Here is a 20,590-nt window from a genome sequence, read left to right as displayed (position 1 = left end):
TTTCGGCGAAATATAAGGGACACCCTCCTATACCCAAGAGCTACTAGAACTTCTGACTGAGCAATAAAAGACAAGAACAAACCAGTTTGTTACACTCAGTAGGTCTCTGTGCCGAAGCCTATATGGAATCTCGTTTCACATCGCGCCCCCGATAGGGGAAACGGGTTCGTGATGGTAGAAGCCAGCAAGGGGCCCTTCGTAGCGCGCAGCACACGTTCGTGAGAAACTAGGTCAGCATGGAGTAATGGCGTTTTTTTTGTTGCTGCTGATGCTGGTAGTTTCTTACTCACAACACCGAGGGTCGACAGACAGGACGGGGCCCTTGTTCAAAACCGGCTTCGACTTCGGAAAAGTGCTCCTACAAATGATGGACCTGCACTAAGTCGGTCTTGCTAAACAGCGTGTCCCAGCGTGTAGAATCTATCGCCCGAGGAAGGCTCGTCCTGTTCGTTTATAGAGCGTGGAGAACTTGGTAAGGAGAGTTGCTTCGGCACTGGCACGCATCACTTAATCCATTGGAGTCCTTCGAATAGAGCCGCCAGCCGAGCGTAGATATAATTGGTGAGCGCACTAGTGAAAAAGCAGAACCGTAATTTATTGCCACAAACGGACAGAAACAGCTTGGATGGGGAATAGCCCAATCCATACACACACACAAACTCGACGGTAGAAAAATAGTGGATTCAGCTAGGCGGGAGTGATTCATGACTAACTGTGTTTTGCTAGTTATTGGCCTCCGGCATGCCCCCTGTCTCCCACGCATTTTCTACCGAGCGGGGCAAGAATTTCATACGAATGGATCTGCCAGTTCTTTGTGTGAGATAAATACTAATTGGAAATGGGTGTTGCTCGGATATGATTTACTGTCCAGAGGTGTACGTTTCTTGAAACTCGTGCATTTCCGGAGACAAGAAAAGATGGACAACGCTTTTAACCTAATTCCGAGTTTACAATATTTGATGAGTATCAGTGCAGGATTTCGAAACTTGACAGTGTAGCTCTGAACGTTTCAAAAGGCTTCAGGTGTCACAAGCCCAATTTGTGAACCTGACGTATTTCGGCCCCAACGATATTTCAAGTCTAACAAATCGTTTAAAAGCTCAGGTTGTGAAATCTTAGCTGGCAAGAAATTAGCTTTTTGACCGAGGTACACAGTACGCTAACTGTTCTTTACTCTTTCTGACGGGGTCACGCCCAATTCTCTACACTACCGAATAGGAACGAATCTTTTTATCTTGATTTTACTCCCGCATCAACTAGCCCCTCTTGACCGGTTTGGTTGATTGCCATATAATCGGATTGTTTTCGTTGAAACCAGCCGTGTGTGGCCCGCGGGTTGCGTTTTTTTCGTTTTCTTTCAGTCGTGAGATGAATAGTAAAAATTTGTTTTTTTCTTTACTGCATTTTTTCTGTCTCGTCGTGGCTTACCTGTCCCATTCGAACGGCTGATTCCGTCGACTGACTGACTGTTGACTGACAGGCTCGGTGTACTACCTACCAGATTGTGACGCAGACAGATGCCCAGACAGCCATTTCCTTGAATTTACGTTCAGCGAAAGCCATTGCAAGTAACTAATCAAGTTTTCTCTCTCTGTTTTATTTTCAGGTAATGATCAGACTGCGTGAAGTGTTTTTCTTTTATGGTTGGTACCAGCTTACCAGGGGTACTGATTCGGTGTAAGTTGCGACGGAACTTTCTCCCACTTTGGTTTTTGCAGTCATAGGGCCACATTCGAAATCAATCTTGGCGCGGCGTGGATGCACGTGAGACGGTACAATGGCCAAGTGGTTTTTAAGCACCCAGCTCCAGGTGTTACCATGAATTAAACATTTATAGATAGATAAAAGACATACGAAAGGCTCACGGGTAGCACATCCGGAGCCTAAATCCACCTTGACTGACCCATACCCCATGATACTTGCCAAATTCCCAGCTTCTTCTGACGAAAAATACCAATGGATATTACCTTCTAATGCGAAAGCTAATAATATCTGCCCGAAATGGAGCAATGTAAAGGGACCCAAACGAAAGTTATTTGGTACAATTTTTCAGATACAGCATTCGGGAGCACCTGTATTTTCCCCAGGAAATACGGAGAGTAGTCTCTACGCTTTGTCTTCATTGATCTTAGGCTATCTGTAACAATGACCTAATTGTCTGTGAGCAAATTGTCAATGATCCCGGCTAACTTTGCTGAGTAAACTGCGGAAGCCAAGTATCTGACAAAAAATTGGTTGTTTCGACCCAAGTGTCGAGACGAGACAAGATTACGGGTAAGTATTTTAACCAGCCGATGCGAGTTGTGATCGGAGACTGGTTTTTGGATGACAATGACCTTCACTTGGTTCCAATCAGGAGGGACAATTCTACCCTAAAATAACTTGTTGAATTAATCCAATATTCTTCACCTAGTTGTATTTGACTCTGTCTAGCTCTACGGCTTTATTGTTACATTCATCCTTTGACGAACCGGCGCCAGTATCCACGTTTCTTAGCTTTCATCAATCATTCCACATGCTTTTCCAACGTCACCTATTTTCAATAATTTTTGGACGATCCGACGTCCGAAAAGTCCTTGCACTGTCCCACTATCCGGTACTCGTTTCGCTTGAGCTTAATTTGCGGCGTCGATTAATTAAGCCTTCCAAAAACCGTATACCCCTGGAAGCACTGAAAATTCCTGCTCGTTTCTAAGATTTCCGAATCCATTTGAAGCCTTGAGTTATTATAATTGGTGGCCTATCAAGGGACAACCTGGGATCTTTACGAGGTAGCTCAAGAAATGGTTTTACCTCTTTCGAAAAGTCCTAGGCACAATAGACGATGTACCTTCAATAGGATCGTCAAGGTCGTGCTTTACATTGAACAAGGACTCGTAAAAATTAAAAGTGGTGGGTGATACTTCACTTTTCCTCGCGTATTTTTTTAATGTGGAACATGTCTTCTCACAGTAAGAACACTTAGTCTATTGCAAGAATTATTCTCACAATTCTCTCCGCATTTTCCGCACCGTCCCTTATTGTTATAATAGGTAGCCGTTTGTTCCAATTGTTTACAACGCAGGCAATTCATGGAACGCAGTATAAAAAGAAGAATAGGTAGACGAACACGCTCCAAAAGGACGTAATTTGGCAAACTGCCCCGGCGAAGATCACCCGGCACGAGATGGATAATCATCAGTCTCATTTCGGGCTATCTTTCTTATCCTTGGCGATCTTTGCTAAATGCAATTGCTTGTAATTCAGAATTTTCTCTGACTGGTAAGGGATTTTTGAAAATCTCAACGACATTCTTTAGTAGATCTTCGCATATCAGCTCCGTTTCGGTGATCACTCCATCAATCTCTACTGCCCTTGCGGAGACGAAGACACAGCCAGCGCTGCGTAAAATATACCGGCAGCAAGCAATCTAATTTGCCTGCCTAAGGAACTGACAGTCACATTCAGTTTACCCGACGCGATGCCATTTTGCGGGATGTCGTGAAAATATTGAATGGCATTGGTTCCGTTCGAAAGAAGACTACGAAAGAACCGGTCAATCGGAAGGCATTCAGTTTATCGACCATGGTTTCGCCAAATACGCTATCGCTGATTCTGTGAAACGGTTGCCAAGCCCGTTAACAAAGGGACAACTGTCTGCTATTGTTCAGCGGCTTTTGTTTTTCACACAGTCTGTAGATTTGTACTAGCGATAGAATCCACTGCATGAGTTAATAGAAAACAATACATAATAGTAAAATAAAAATTGGATGTCCTCCGTCGAGAGCTAACACGATTCTGTTAGAACCTCCTCTTCGAAGTTCTTTGAATTTCCTTTGTAATTGGTAGAACATTACTGAATGTCAACTAAATTCCTTAAAGAGCCATTTAAATTCCGCAAGTTTGCAAGACTTTGCTGAATTTTAGATTTACATGAATTTCAAGAGAACCCAACCATCTAGAAAATTGGAAATCGCGTTTTATACTGTGTGCCTAATGAAAACAACTTGGTTTATCAAACTCCAGACTAAAAGCATTACGCTATATCACTCAATCGGAAAAAAATCGGGTGAAAACAACTATAATTTAGTAAATATTGGCTTGTATTTCGACTTCGTCTCATCAGTATCTGGTACCGACTTGCTAACAAGATATACGTTAAACCCAAATTCGTAGCCCTTCACTTATCTTTTTACAACAAATAAATAGTACAATAAACATTTTTAACGTATGTCGATCTAATTTCTCTCAAGCAATTTACCAGAGTGTGAGGGGATAATTTCCCCCGGTGATGGAACATTTTCAGCATCAGCTGACATGGCCTGAATGGTCATTCAGTCCGCTTTCTTAGCTATCGCTTCCGTCCATATTAAGTTCTTTTTGTAAGCAGTACAAACAAGCCTTCACCTTATGTCGATATAACGCCACTGCACGAGAGTCCGTCCGTTCCGTGCGAAACTGCATATCGTAAAATATATTGAATTCAGCGCCTTATCGCATTTAAAAAATGTTTTATCGCAGTTCTCTCTTTGAACAAAATATTTTCTGACGTTCGGAAAATGTCTCTCTATTTGTAGTTTAAAGAATTTCGGAGGGATTTGCAGAATATCACAAAGTTTTTGCAATTTTGTTGAAATTCGAAGAGTTTTCTTAAAAATCGTAGAAATCCCCTTAAGTTTGTAGAACTTTTCAGAGTTCTGAAAATTTCAAAGATTACCCTCAAGGTCGTAAGATTTTCTGTAAGTTCGTTGAACATTTCTGAAGATGGTGACAAGATGCACATTTATTTCTGTTTTTTTTCCTTCAAACCTCTGCCAGTTACCATTTAAACAACACTTAAATATATACCATCAATAGTTACATAGTTAACTTATCTTCCATTTTTCTGTATTTGAAAACACACTTGGTGATTATGTTTAGAACTGATAATACTGACTTTCGTCGTACTTATGTGTCTTACACCGAAGAATTTTTTTTTGTTGCTCTACTGCTATCAGTTCATATCGTTCTCAGTTCTGGAGGGTAGCTGCTGCAAACTTTCGGCTCCTAGCCTTATTTTCCTTGTTTGTCGATATTCGGTACTGCACGTTGAATTGGTTGAATTTACCTGAACCACAAACGGTGACCCGCGAGAGGTAAAACTAGGCACAACATCTGATCGCGAGTATCAAGGCAGTAATCAAGATGATGATACGAACGCAAACGACAGCGAGAGAGACATGGACGATCTCGAATATGTTGTTGGCGCGAAAACGAATATTTTCCCGCCCCGAAAAAAAGATCTCCGCTCGTAATGGTAAGTTGCGCACACGGGATTCTATGAGGCTTTTTTACCACAATATTCCTTTAAATGGTCGCAGTGGAAATCAAGGCTCTGCAGCTTATAAAAAAATGAGGCTTAGTAAATGTAATTGTGGTTTTTATTTTTTACATCTTGTAAATATATAAAAGACCCACGGCTAGTCTAAGCCAACGGATTGAGTCGTGGCAAATAAACTAAATAAAAAGAACTCTTCTTCCGTGGCTTGTGCATCGCTCTACTGATGAATTTCTCATTTGAGTTCTGTTATTACCGGATATATTTTTGAAGATGACATTCTGATTTTCGTCAAGATATTGTGAAGTTACCGACAAACTTTAGCTCTGGTCCTGAATTTTATTCAGTTGGAGTGCAGTTTTATAAATAAGAACAATTTTATAAAAAAAATAACATCAAACAGACTAATAGTTGTTTTCGGGGTTTTCGCGATAAATTTCACAATTATAAAATCAGAAACAGAAATTAAAGATTTCTTTTTTTTCCATGCAGAATGAAAAGTTGAGCTTTATTAAACATCAATAATAATCACTCATTATATATTAAGCCAGTCATAACATTTTGTATCAACTCGACCATACCAATAGTATATAAAACGTTCCAAGCACATTATTTATAATAAAAACATGCACTGCAAAACAAAACATAACAGAGATTGTGTGATGTTTATCGCCCAGTGGCATGTCCGATTAAGCTTACAGTCACCAGTCGTTGTTTGTAAACATTGCGGTTTATTGTTCCGTTTCATCAGTGCAACGGTGGTGCGTGCGGCGCACGTTGATGAAAACCAACGGGAACTGCTGCACTGGTTATCATATCCACTATAACGCTGATTTCAAAATAAACTGGATAAAAAATAAAAACAATTTTTTCTAGAATTGAATAATTCAATATAGAATTCGATGTTTTGTTAGTTGGTGAATTAATATCCAATTTGGCATACCGTGGATGGTAGAATTTACGTTCAATCGAAACTAGTAACTGGAAAGGTGAAGCTATCGATCAAATCTGTCAACGTCACACACGGCAAAAGTCTTTCTGTTACCGGTGTTTAAAGAGTGATAAAAAAACGACATATGCAGAGCGTATGCCAAGCATCACCGATCAATAAAACGATGACAAAACAAATAGCCGCTAATAGCCAACGATAAATAAGTATTAAAAGTTGGATCCTATATCGCGCATATATCACGAACCTTCGTAGCAGAAGCGACCTGCGACCGTGACAGTTCGAGCTCATAGTCAAAGTATCGATTGGTGCAGTGTTATGTGGCGAGATTTACTATAACTGTATAGCTCATTGAGAGAGACCACTCTGATGAAGGTATGGTTTATAAAATAATATAAAATTACGAGCTGTTTGGTTTCAAGTAAAATTTCCAGTCTACATTGAGGACGTAGTTAATCCAATCCAGAGCTACACAAAGAAGCAACATAAGATCTTTGATTTCCCTACATTACATTAAGGATCTCAAATTTTTATTTCAGAACCAGTTTATGGCTGGCTAATAATTAATCAATCGTTGCTACTGCGAAGTCAAACCACAAATGCTCGCCGGATTCACGCTTGACTAACTCGAGTCGATTGATGAAATAATACTAATAACCAAGGGAGTGGGTTTAATTTATTCTTGTGGGAAACGTAGAAGCTCAATAATTCCAATTCAAGAAATCATTTATGAGTGTGAAAAATATTTAAAGTAAAGCCCTGGTAGTATGTATATTTCAATACGAAATTTGAGCTTTTATTTCGACAGATTTTAAATCAGGTTTTATAAGTACAAAATAGTGAGGGGTTTAATTTATTAGTCCTACTGCTATTAAAAATGCTTCCTGGTTTGGGTTTCTAACATTTGACACCTCACTTATTTCATCAGCGCCTTACCTAGGTCAGAATAGTAGTTACCTGGTATTGGTTATGAATAAACAAAATTATTCATCTATGGCCATACAAAAAAATAAGCCACGGTTTTTACTATCATAAGGAATTAACAGCATACTAATATGAACCATATATTATGGAGACAGTTTATTCAATTAAAAGCAATTTTTTAAGGTTTCCGTTCAATTTGAACTGAGAAACCATTTCAAAATATGTACCAATCCCACAACGAAATACGCGGCATTGACAGCCACCAACAAAAAACCGCCTCTCAAATCAGTGCACCTCATGTTGGAACTAGTGCACATACCTGCGCATAAATTAGCATAGCAAAATTGCGTAACATCGTGTACTCCACTGACTGGTAGAAACACGACTGCCGGTTGTTGTGCCGCGCTGCCACCACCGCAAACCTGCTAACCCCAGTGTGATTCGTTGCCGCGCGGAATGGTAAAAAATAAACAATGGCACGAAACCACCCACCATCCAACCAGCCAGCCAGTCAGTCAACCGACGGACCGTATAGAATAGTGCTACCAGGCAACTCTGCGCCGACCCGAGCCACCTATTACAGGTTTGTACAAGCCAGGTCCATTCAAGCGAAAAAGCCGTGTTCGCTATGCAAAAGAGCTTCCCTCACACACACACACACACACACACACACACACACACACACACACACACCGACATACGCATGTAAAGGAACACCCTTTTGTAATCGAATCATATCCGTTTGTATTGTTTACATTACTCATTCGCGGTGAGGCCGAAACATCACATGCTGTATAATATCAGGGTAAAATTGAAAATCAAAAACAAAGGCCACCCAAACCATCCGTCTGGCAGACCAGGTCGAGCGTGGAGAGCGCGGTTTATGGTGAACAAACAGATTCAATATTGTTGTTGATTGTATCTACATACGTTGCCATTCGAATCCTGTTACCAGGGTAACGTTTTATCAACCCACTAAAATTTACTTCCAGTAGATTACTTTTTCCGATCTGGGTTGAGGTTCGTCGCATGTGCTCTAGGTCATCAAAATTTCACGATTGCAAGCTAGTAGACAGGCTGTCTCAATAATGCATTTCTATTCGATACGATGACATCGGTTCTGAGAAATCGATTGGCGTGTGTAGGTATCGGTATGTGGGAGAAGCTTTCAAGTAAAACCAAATTAAAAATCCCGGCCAGAATACAGTCTGTTTTCTACGTCTGCCCGAAACAGAGGTACAAGCGTGCGAAGTAAATGACAGCTAACTGTCGCTCGAAATCGAGCACATTGTTTTAAGAACATAGGAACCGCTTGTATTCTTGCCACCCTGAGTAAAGTTAACGGAAAAGCTTTGCTCGGGTGCGAGATTACAGTAACTGGAGGAAGATTATTGGTGCATGAAGCTTAGGTTTGCGGAAATAGTCTATCCAGTTCCACCATTTACGCCATTTAGTACAGATATTATTCAACCCATTAGCCCAGGCAGAAAGTTTCCTTTTTCCTGCGCCATTTTTAAATCCAGGATGGTGATTTCGGATTTAGCGAAATTCGCTATAACCCAATCAATATGGGTATTTTTGGAAGTTGAAGTTGTAGTACAAATAGTTTTAATTAAACAGTTGAATTTACTTAAATTTAAGCAATATGTTTAATTTGAATAAATTCAAACCCCCAACTCACACCACATAGTCTCTTTCTTCTCTTTCTCTCTTCCATTCTCACCGCACTCTTCTGGATGAACACATAAAAATATTTTGCATTTTGCTGGTTTATGATTAGATTTTATATTTGCGGGTGATTTAGATGATTGCCTAGATTTTTCATGCGGGAATTTCGGTAAACCGGAAGTCACCATCTAGAATTTTAAAATCACGCTAAACATCGACGTTTGTCTGCTACTCGTCAAAACAATTCCGACAATATTCATGTTGATTGAGTTGTAGAGAATCTCGCTAAGCCGGAAGTCGTCATCTGGGATTTGAAAATGGCGCCAAAAATCAATTTTTCATGGAGAACCTTGCGGGGAAGGTGCAGATTTATTTATTGCTGGCACCTACTCTTCAAGACCATTCCGAAAATACCCATATTGATTGGGTTATAGCAAATTTCATTAAACCGGAAGTCGCCATTTTTAATTTCAAAATTACGTCAAATATCAATTTCTGGCACCTACTCTTCAAGACCATTCCGATAATACCCATATTTATTAGGTTATAGCGAATTTCGCTAAACCGGAAGTCGCCATCTTTGTTTTCAAAAAGGCACCGAAAATCAATTTCTGGCAGCTACTCTTCAAGACCATTCCGAAAATACCCATATTGATTGGATTATACCGAATTTAGCTAAACCGGAAGTCACCATCTTTGATTTCAAAATGGCGTCAAAAATCAGTTTCTGGCACCTACTCTTCAAGACCATTCCGAAAATACCCATATTGATTGGGTTATAGCGATTTCGCTAAATCGGAAGTCGCCATCTTGGATTTCAAAATGGCTTCAAAAATCAATTTCTGGCACCTACTCAAGTCCATTCTGAAAATACTCATATTGCTGGGGTGTGGGCCATAAGGAGTCTTGCAGACCCGTCTCTTCCATCTTTTTTCTTCTAAGTCTTTTGCATTCAAAAGGACATTTTTTGCAAAAGTTTTTTGCATTTAAAAGGACTTAGACATTTTTTTCAGAAAAAAAAGTCTAAGTCAAAAGGACTTAGAATATTTTTGCAAAAACCGCGTTAATTGGAAAATCCGCGTAAAAAACGCGTTATTTGGAAAATCCGCGTAAAAAACCGCGTTAATTGGAAAATCCGCGTAACAAACCTCGTAAAAAACCGCGCAAAAAAACCTGGGTGTATTAATGAATTCACGCAATTAACAAGTAATAGTGTTGAAAATATTGTAGGTAAATACTTTGTATCTTCAGCAAAGTTATTTGCAAAGCCTTGCTCTACAATTTTGCCGAAGACAATCTTATTATATATACTTGCAGGAAAGTTGTTGAATATATCACTTTTAAGGAGATTAGTCTTTAACCCTTTCATGCCCAACTTTTTTCTAGTGTATGTAGGGTCTCAAAACTATTTTTCCTTGAAAACGGTGGAGTCAAGAAACTCGAAAAACCTTTTTTCAAAAAGGTAGGTGCTTTCCTTGCAGTGCTAGAAGCTGCTCAATTTTTATCTTCCAATGCTCAGTACAATTCTCCTAGAGTATTTACAATAGTTCAACTGCGTGAAAAACGTAGCCAAAAATTGGAGTTCAATCAGACTAATTGCAATAACTTCAGTTCTAGAGCTGATCCTTATAACTGTTAATGCTCAAATGAAAGCCAATAGTCACATTTATTAGCCTTACTTGTTTTTGTGAGCAAATCTTGCCTCAATCAAAAGTTATAGGTGTTTAAAAACGTTGTTGTCCACAAACAACATGGGCATGAATGGGTTAAAACAACACCACCATATGAAAGGGCATGTAATTTCCACAAATTCCTTCGAAGACATCGTTGACCCAAATATAGCGAGCTAGGCGTAATCAATAGATCGTACGCTATTGCCAAAAAAAAAACACTGCATCATTTTTATCAGCCCTTTGTGCATTTCAGGCTGACTAAATGGGGACTGTGGCAAACTTTTTTTCTTTTTGATAAACCGAAATTTAAAGTTAGTATTTAGCGTTTCGGATTCTCCTCATCAGTAACTAGCACCATCGTAGTAGCAGTTAGAAGCTAAATCCAAGCTAGCACCAAAGTTGGCACTAATTAGACGCTAAATCCAAGCCAGTTGTTCATGTTCATGCAAGACGTATGACTTTTTGGATTTAGCGTCTAGTGCCAATATTTTGGTTCTAGTTTAAATTTAGCATCGAACCAAGTTGCTAGTTACTGATGACGAGAATAAGAAAAGCTAAATACTAACTTTAAGTTAGGTATTATGCCCTTTCACACTAAATGACTGTTTCGTTAAAAAAATTTTTTAGTTAAACCGAAACTGTTAACATATGCTTCTTTAATGCATAAAGCAGATTTTTTTAAATATTTAGTATAAATTTTTCCCAGAGCAAAATTTAAAAAAATATGATTTTTGTTTTTGCATATTGTGCATCTTTGGGATTTACATGTGAGACTGAAAAAATCTGGTCAAACAGCTGATAAAATCGGGAGTAGGCAAAATAAAGGGCAAACAAAATCGGGTCTTCACTGTAGTTCGTTGAAAAATACATGTCGCAATATACGAAGATGTGGAATCCGCTAAACTGATATTTGAAGAAACCTCTCGGGTACTTAAAACGATGTTCTTGAGGTGCAAACGAGTATCGTAAAATTTATTTCTTCTAACCTGAATATACTAGTCTAGTCTGGTCTACACATACACAGCCAATACATGCAGGGATCCTGGAAAATTGTTGACGTTCGTCTACATTTTTTCTTGTCAATATTAATGTTTCTGGCACATATAATATGTAATACAATCATTAAAGCGGCCAGGCCAACTGGGCAGCTTATAAAATGAAGAATTCAATCAATGAATCATTTTAAACCTAAAATAGGGAAGAAACGTGGACAACCGTACCGACCGTTTCAGTTGAAAGGAGGAATCATAAAACATAAAGAGTCTAACGCAATTAGATACATCATCAAGCGATACAGCATCATGAAAACAGAAACCTCGATACCCTCTACAAACACTACTTTACACTGAAGCAAAATTGCCAACAGTAAAATACAAAGAAAGACAGAAAGTCGAAAAAAATCGAAAGCAGAAAAATTGCACTATGACATCAAACAGAAAACTATTTATGCTATCAGTGAAAGCAAATTGAAAACTCCTTGAGATGGTGAAATATTTCATTGATAACAAAATAAGTAATCAATTCGATGTTTGTCAAAGAAATAGAAACAAACATTTTTTTCTAAAAATGTAAGCACATCAAAATGAGATCGAACTATGATGTCATATCTGAAAAAGTTGGAACTGATATCAAAATAAGATTTCAATTTGATGCTTGATATCAAAATATGTTGTCTATTTGCTGTAATTTTGATGTTGGACTTTGCTCGGGTATGCTGTCTAAGCACGACCCCAGACAAAAGTTAAGCCCGTAAGGTATTAAACCTGTTCTAATGACCCTGCTACTTCTAGTTTTCTGGTCTGTATACTTCACATGCTTGTCTCTCGCTTAAGTACTTTCCCTACCCAGTAATCTCTAGCTAATTGAATGTCGTTAAAATTTAAAAAAGAAAATATGACTTCATATAGTCGAAATAAAAAAGGAAAAAAATATACCCAAAAACAGTTTCGTATGGAAGATTCCCGTACTATAACTATCAATTAATTTAACCTACAGATTGTGGTTATTTCTTAAGTTACTTTTTTTAATAATATTATTTTTACTTTTGAAACGGCCTTTCCAATGACTAGGAGTCGATTCCAATACTCATTTAGTCTAGTGAAATGATTGACTGTTCGTCTGTGACCGTACCACATGAGGAAATCGGCGGTTGAACATGGAGTGACAAGCGAAAAAAAAGCAGGCTGGAAGCCGAAAGCTTGCAACGTCAGTGCTGGGAACGTTATGGTTGGCTGATAGAAAAACCGGCCACGGCATAACAAACGCGAGGAAAGCTTTTCCAGGAACATATTACAATATTATAAACGCTGAATTTGGGGCCATGGATCCGTTTCTGCCATCATTCAATACGGGATCTCTCTACTGTCTACCATAACAACGTTCGACAAAATTTAGTGTGCTGATATCGCATTCTGTTTTTCGAAAAATACAAGGAAACTTAGTAAAAAAAAGGTTTAAATCGGTTTTCTCTTGAAATTATTTTTTTTATTAATTATAGAAATAGTCACCATGTAGGATAGAAAAATAAAAAATAGGACTTCTATAGAACTATTTAATATGTACATTTGATCGCTGAACCAAATGGCGTAATTCACGATCAAGATCGCCTAATTTCTTGAATGAACTCTTCGAACAAATTTTGTTAGATACTTGGTGTCTTCAGCAAAGTTCTTTAAAATGCTATTGTACTAGCATTTGACATATTTCACGAATTTTAGGAAAGTCATGCATTCCAGAAAATCGCCGCACACAAGATAGAAGTCCTGTGCAACTTCTCCCATCAGATAATTCCTATGAACTGCTGAGAGTTTACGAACACCAGGCATGCCAAACTCGACGAAGTTCAGAAATATTAATCGCATTTCAGGAACAACTTATGGCTTTGAGGTAAATCTTAGTGAGTTTGTGGGAAATCCTAGAAACTTCCAGTATATTTTAGCGGAATAAAACATTTAAGAACAGTCTTTCGAGCTTCAAGAAAATTCTAGAAATTAAAGATTGTCTCTTCGAACTCCTGCGAAATGCTTTTAACTGCACATTTTATGAATGTTTTCCGATCTTTAAAGAAGATTTAAGTGAAACACACGATAATTTTTCTCACTTTGCTAATCGATGCATTTTTCGTAAACAAATATGAGCTACAAATCAGAGATGTCAGATTTGCAGTCTGCAAATTTAATGACTTTATTTTAGCTGCAGATTTTTTCGATGACGCAGATATTTGCAGATTTTTTAATTTGGTTGCAGATATTTACAGTTTTTTTTTATTTTGGTTGCAGATATTCACAGATTTTTGAAAATAAAGGCTTTTGGTTACACTAGTTTTGGCACTTCCCAGACTTTAAAAATTATTATTTGCAGACATTTGAAAAAAGTATATGTCATCTCTGCTCCAAATTCCCTGAATGTTAGGAGACACGTATTTTAAATGGAATGTACCACATCCGAATCACATTCATTAAAATTTCATTCCGTTGAAATTCACGACAATGACGAACCAGACTGTAAAACATAGGTCCTCTATCAAAAGAAGCCCTTCAAGCTTCACCATCTTTGGACAGTACAAACTTACCCAAATATTTTCCTGCGAAAACTCCAATAAATCCAAATGGGCATTGTCCTAACGAGTTTAACAAAATTCGTAAAACATCGTTGAGTGATGTATAAATATGTATCCCTTCTAGCGAAAGACGATCACTTTTAAAATCCTTCGTAATCCTTCGATTCCCCCTTCTCACATACCAACACAAAGAAAATCATATCTTGATCCTTTCCTTCCAAAAGCGCTCTTCTTCCGGCTTCGCTATCCCGTGCGGATCCTTCCGGTCCGTTCGTTTACCAACACTATTTGATCCCTCGCCCTCGTTGACAAACATCAGCCCAATTTGGTGGATATTTTAAATCCTGCCACTCAAATCAAGCAACCGGATAGAGCGACGAGTGGCTAAGATAACGAAATGTCAGTGGATGAAATCATTTATCTCTTTCGACGAGGCGGAACGTTCGTGCTACCGAAAGCTGCAATCAAATTTCCGACCTGTCAGCAGTGCAAACAGAGAACAGACAAATGAGAATAACTTCGAAACGTAATTGTACTCGAAATAAGAGGTACCGTGCGGGAGGGAAATGTTCACGTGTAATTGAGAGATTCGAAGCCACTTTACGAAAGATGTAAACTGATAGTTATATTTTTTGCGTTCAACACGCAATGTTTCAAGTTTTAAATGTGAGACATAGAACGGTAGAACCTTCAATTTCCTTTAGTCTCGGCAAAAGAACAACAATTAGCGCCTTCGGAACCATTGTTCTGATTATGTTAATTTGTTGCCAAGGTTTTTGACTTAATTTGATTCGCGAGTTTACATGTCTAAACCTGGATACTGTCAATGGTTAAACTGACCATTAAATCTTCCGCGATTGCAGCTAATCAGAATAGCGTGTGACAACTGCAACCAGTAGTAAAATCGATCGATCCAACAACTCCGCACCACATCTACTGTGACTGATATTCACATAGCAACTGTTCCCGGTAGTGCTCAGTCGAAGTTAGAAACCAATGGACAAAAAAACTAGACTGACGACAAATTCCATGACTAAATAGACTAAAACTTTAAAATATGTTTCGCCTCGCTAGCTTTCCACATGTCAAACCATTTTTTCTAATTGTTTTAAATGAAATGGATATTGTAACAATCATCTCATTCAACGTTTTTGTCGTGACTAACGACTTACCTTTCAATATAGGGGCCCCTTTTCAAAATTTCGGAAGAAAAATGATGTAAGATTTTGAACGCTTATGACACATTCCGCGGGCTTGTACACCAGAATGACATTTTTGTTTTGTCTTATTTTGGTATCACAATATTTTTTCCTAGATTCGGTAGTGTTTAAACCATTGAAAAGTTATGTAATCCAACCATTGACTTTTCGACAAATAGTTGAAAAATATATAGAAAAGTAAGTTGAATTTAACGGAAAATGGCTCCTGATTTATTGACTTCTAAGAAAAGTTCTATTTCATGAAACTATTATTGAAATCTTTATCTGTTTAAAGGAATTTGTTCGTTATTGAGTGTACAACAGTAAAACTAGAAATATTTTTTTCTTGATTTGACCACTAATACTTTTTGAACTAATAGAAGTTTTGATTGTTTCTGTGTTGTAACGTCACGAAAAATGCCTATTTTTTAATTTTATTAAAAAACTAAAATTTTGTCCAAATTTATATTCCGGATTCTCTTTCTATTCAAAAATACATTTCTAAAAAGCCTACAATTTCTTTTATTGGATATGCGGAACTAAAGTTAGAACAGGATACACTTTGCGTTGTAACGTCACGCAATTCAACTTTTATCAGACGCTTGAATGATTTATCAGATATAGTATCAAATTTTCCTACGCATGGTTTATTTAAACGCATTCAAGTTGTTTCGTAAACAGGAAATTATACTAGCGTGATATTCATAAATTCAGAATGTATATCCTTAAGTGCTTAAGGGGTTATATACCATCGACACATTCTTTCGTGACGTTACAACGATTTGACCAACCTTCATTCTATAAATCTGTTATAACTTTTTCAAATGAACTCCTTCATCAAACCTAATTATAGATTTAGAAAATAAACAAAATTTTATATAAGATTTGATATACAACACTTGAATGCACTGGAGGAGTTATTTTTAAAAAACGATTGAACAACGTCACATTATATTTCTTTAAAAGTCCACCTACGCTGTACTCTCGTTACATGATACGTTCCGATGCAATCACGCTAACAGCAACGTAGTCCAGGACATGCGATGGAAGGTTGTGAGGGAATTTCCGAACTTTGTTCTCGGGTTAGTATTTAGCCATGAATAATGATGCGTTCCCTGAATATTTTTTTCCCTCCAGTAATCAACCATTCCACACTTCGCCATCATCGACGAGACGCCCGTTTTAAGGTTCTCCGCAACTTCCGTTGTAGTCGCACGTGCCGTCAGTTAGTAACTAACCAATTCTTCCGTTACAAGCCCAAATACATCATCGAAGCAGCTACATTATCGAAATGCCTGAGGTATTAAATCCAATATTGACGGGTATCTATTCGAATTTACGGGAGGTTGTAAAAACATAATTGGGTCTACAGGGACCTATCTGGGTGACCACGCTAAATCGTCTCCATTGCTTAGAGTCGGATAAAAAGGCTTTGGCTCATCTCAAATGAGCCTAAAAAAGATAGATGAGGGAGTGTTTATTGGTGTTAGCAGACTTTTAAAAACCCGTCGAATTGACGATTGGATGTAACTCATTCTTTCGCAACATCACGGCGATGTGGCGTGTTCTTTTTCTCTGAATATTTGCAACTATAATTTCTACAATATTTCAGTATACTTAGCACTGTCGATTGTCTGGCGCTTAAATTGTGCTCGCTTTGTCATATAAATCCACTTGCTTAAGCCCAACAATACAAATATCATACTATAAAAACGGATTGGGAACTTGATTCCTTACCAAATTAAACAAAGCAATACTGCCAGTTTATTTTTGTTTGTGAAATATGTGATAAAAGCTGCTATTCTGGCTCCGTTAAACTACCATATTGAGCCGTGTCAAATAAATAAATATGCAAAATCACTCAAATTTATCCACAACAGATATGAAAGAAATTTTTTTGGCTCGATCAATTATTTCTGCTACAAATAAAAAAATAAACTGTAGCGTGATTTTTCGACAACCCCATATTGCTATTCGAGTAAATTTTTATTAAAATGGCTAAATGTGATAAATATTTGAAATTTTACTCAAAACAATAGCACCAGCGTAACTTACGGAGTTATAGAAAAGTTGAAGATTTTCGTGACGTTACAACGCAACGAGATATCGCTTTTCTGAGAAAGGAGCGTTGTAACGTCACGAAAGTTAAAAGATGCTTAATAAAAAACAAAACAATAAAAAAATATATTTAATGACACCTAGTTATTCGTCTGCTATTTAGAAATATATCATAGAAGATTTGTTCTTGTTAAAAATCTTATAGAGCAGATATTTTGACTTTTATGGAAATACATTGAAAGTTCTAATTTGTGACGCGTTGTAACGTCACGTTACATTATCAGTTATAAAACAATCCTCTTCCAGTATATTCAGTTTATGTTTATTGAATCTTTAGTGAAATTTTGTGTACTTTCCGAATCTGTAATAAGTTCTGATGTAGGCGTTCATTTGATAAAGTTATAACATATTTATGGAATGAAGAATCGTCAAATCGTTGTAACGTCACGAAAGAATGTGTCTTATATCTTTTGTTGTACTGAATGGATTTAATCAATTTCTTCGGCATTTTGTCGAAAATATTTGTACCAATGTTGTATTAAATTTTGGAATATGTAGGATATTCATTATCAACGGAAAAATAGTGTTTTGAAAAATCTTTCGAAAACGACTCGGAAAAGTGAAAATTTTCAGCCCATCCCGCACAGAGCCGTCAAAATGGTGCAGCAAATTAACAATAAAATAATGAAAAGTTTATATAAAGGTCGACTACATGTTTGTTCCTATGATTATTCGTATTGGGTTGCTTGACGAGAGCAGATGGTGGGGGAAAGCCGGGATATTATTTTGGTTAAGCCATTAGAAGTCGGACGGAAAGGAAAGGCTCATGCACGCCACGAGAACGTGCGAGAAAGCGATAGTAGTGCATATTAGCGAAAGCGTTACGTACATTTTGAACCTTATTAACTTTTCTTCTACAAAACGGATTGCCAATCTTGTTTCATAAATCGGAAGGCAAACGTTCAATGCTTGCTACCGATACGTTCTTTGCTATATAAAATTTGTTTAAATAGTTCAAAAACTACTTTAAATGAAATCAACATTAACGATAAAACCTATAAATAGGGGTGTCGCAGCTTTTCTCAAAGCCAGACGTGTGTAAGACGCAGTGCATAACAGACGTGCGTGGTCGTGAGAAGCTGCATCGGACGACCAATCAAATCAGCTACCATCGGAGAGAAGAAGAAAAACGTTGGTGGAGGTGGTGGCGGTGAGAAGTCCAAAAAGCCAAAGGCTAAGAAACGCAATCACTGAAAAGGCGGTAGTAACTGCCACTAAAAATGCCACCAAAACATCGAAGGCTGCAAAGCGTACTCATTCGGTGTGAGCTGCGAAAGGGGAAAGATCGTATGGATGTACGCAGTAAAAACAATCGTCGGCAAGGTTTGAATTGTTTTAAAAGATTCCCGTCTTGTATCAACATAGTTATCTACAAACCGTCCTTATTAGGACGAATACAAAATGGAAAAAGAATTTAATTAGAAAGTTTCTTTTATCAACTGGTATTAAGTTTGCGCTTGGTAATTCTGTACTTTTACCAGTGAATAGTAAGAAAATGTTTTTCTAATTTACAAACCCGAAGGTTTTTGCAAATCCTTCCAAGAAAATCAGTGAATGTGGCGGCAACTCTGCCACTAAGCGAAAGCTACACCAAAACGAATGATGAAAATATTTTCATTTATCGAACAAAAGGACGTCCTTCCATCTGCATTGTAAAGTCAATAAATAGGAACACCATGATGAAAACCGTGCTCATTCGGTGTGAGCTGCGAAAGGGGAAAGATCGTACGGATGTACGCAGTAAAAACAATCGTCGGCAAGGTTTGAATTGTTTTAAAAGATTCCCGTCTTGAATCAACATAGTTATCCACCAACCGTCCTTATTAGGACAAAGGCAAAATGGAAAAAGATGGGTTGGTAATGTATATGACATAACAGGGGTGTCGTGACCACACTTCGAAGTTATTTCAAATCTTGCAAAGCATAAATTGACATAATTTCAATGATTGTTCCTTTATGAATGAAATGACAAATTTTCAGGTCAACGCGGCAATAACTTTGCAATTTATAGAATAATTTTATATTTTTAGTTATCATATATTAACTGTCATCTCTTCCAAACAACTTAACCCTCTGCTGCCAACCACGTGGTTTTGCAGGGTTAAGGAGAATCATTGTAAAATGTCCAATACATGATTTTATGTTGTTACCTCCACTAAAACCACTTCAGAACACTCCCACCTGTCATACATGTACATTGTCTGCATGTTGAAATCATTATATGAAATTATTGACCTGTATTCAACGCGGAGAACTCGGTAATAAAATTGTTTTGCTGAATATACTAACGAACGGGATCCCCAGGAAAATTTCGCTGAGCCCGGTGAATCGAACTTAATGCGCAAAATTTAGCCATTTGAAGGAGATACAAGCAGAATTTTAAGAATATGAGCATCGCGGTTATGTCCCGGACATTACCCGCCCCTAGTTTTTCGCTAAGCGTGTTCATTTCTGTACGGAAAAGATTCCGATGGTTGTTTTGAGAGATTTTAACATTGATATTTCAAAGCAAGAAAATTGTTCATTTCATGAATGAATGTCTCAACGAGCTTAGAATCCAGCGCATCCCCTATCAACGCAGACGCCAACAACAAAGGTTCTTTTCTCATCATAACAGTTTTTGCAACCGACCGAGACGGTTGTGCCTCCAGGTGGAAGGTTTTGTTCTCGAGAGAGTGACGGAGTGCGAGACGCTGTATGCGTTATTGTGGGAGAGAGAGAGACCAGTTTGTTAAGTGTGAGTCGACAGTTGATACGTCGGAGGCGTGGTCAACGGCATCCTCGACAAGTGGTGTTTTGACAGCAAACCGCGGGTAGACGAATTTGCCTACCGCGGTGGCAGAAATCGACAGTGATCGTGCCTGTACACACAGAAAAAAATATAGTGTATTGGTGTCGTCGAGCAATTCTAATCGACGAGAGGGAAGCGTCACAGGTAGACCCATTTGCTCTATTTGTCTACCGCAGAAGTGGTACGACGAATAAGGAAAACAAGTGGCACCGAAAAGTGCCGCATCGACAGTGGGATTTTCGCAGCAAGCCACAGGTAGCCACATTTGTCTACCGAGGTGGTGGAAACGGAGAGAGCGCGCTTGTGGTGGTGATACCGACGAGCAGCTTAATCGGAGAGAGTTTTGAAGTGTTGCAGGTAGGACTATTTCTCTACTGAAGAAGCAACGCGACGAAGAAGAACAGCAGGTGTCA

General features: G+C 38.1%; 1 protein-coding gene across 1 annotated transcript in view; it reads right to left on the bottom strand.

Moving 5' to 3' along the window:
- The window catches only part of LOC131693476 (ubiquitin-like protein 3), a 17,643-nt gene extending 14,077 nt beyond the window's left edge, over positions 1–3,566 (bottom strand). Inside the window, exon 1 of the mRNA XM_058981335.1 lies at positions 3,453–3,566. Within this exon, the coding sequence (XP_058837318.1) occupies positions 3,453–3,566 (114 nt within the window). The remainder of the gene's footprint in view (positions 1–3,452) is intronic.
- Positions 3,567–20,590: the final 17,024 nt, after the last annotated feature.

This window comes from Topomyia yanbarensis, chromosome 1 (assembly GCF_030247195.1).
Source record: "Topomyia yanbarensis strain Yona2022 chromosome 1, ASM3024719v1, whole genome shotgun sequence".
Lineage (NCBI taxonomy): Eukaryota > Metazoa > Arthropoda > Insecta > Diptera > Culicidae > Topomyia > Topomyia yanbarensis.
Note: the sequence above shows the minus strand (reverse complement) of the source record. Positions and strands in the feature narration are given on the sequence as shown.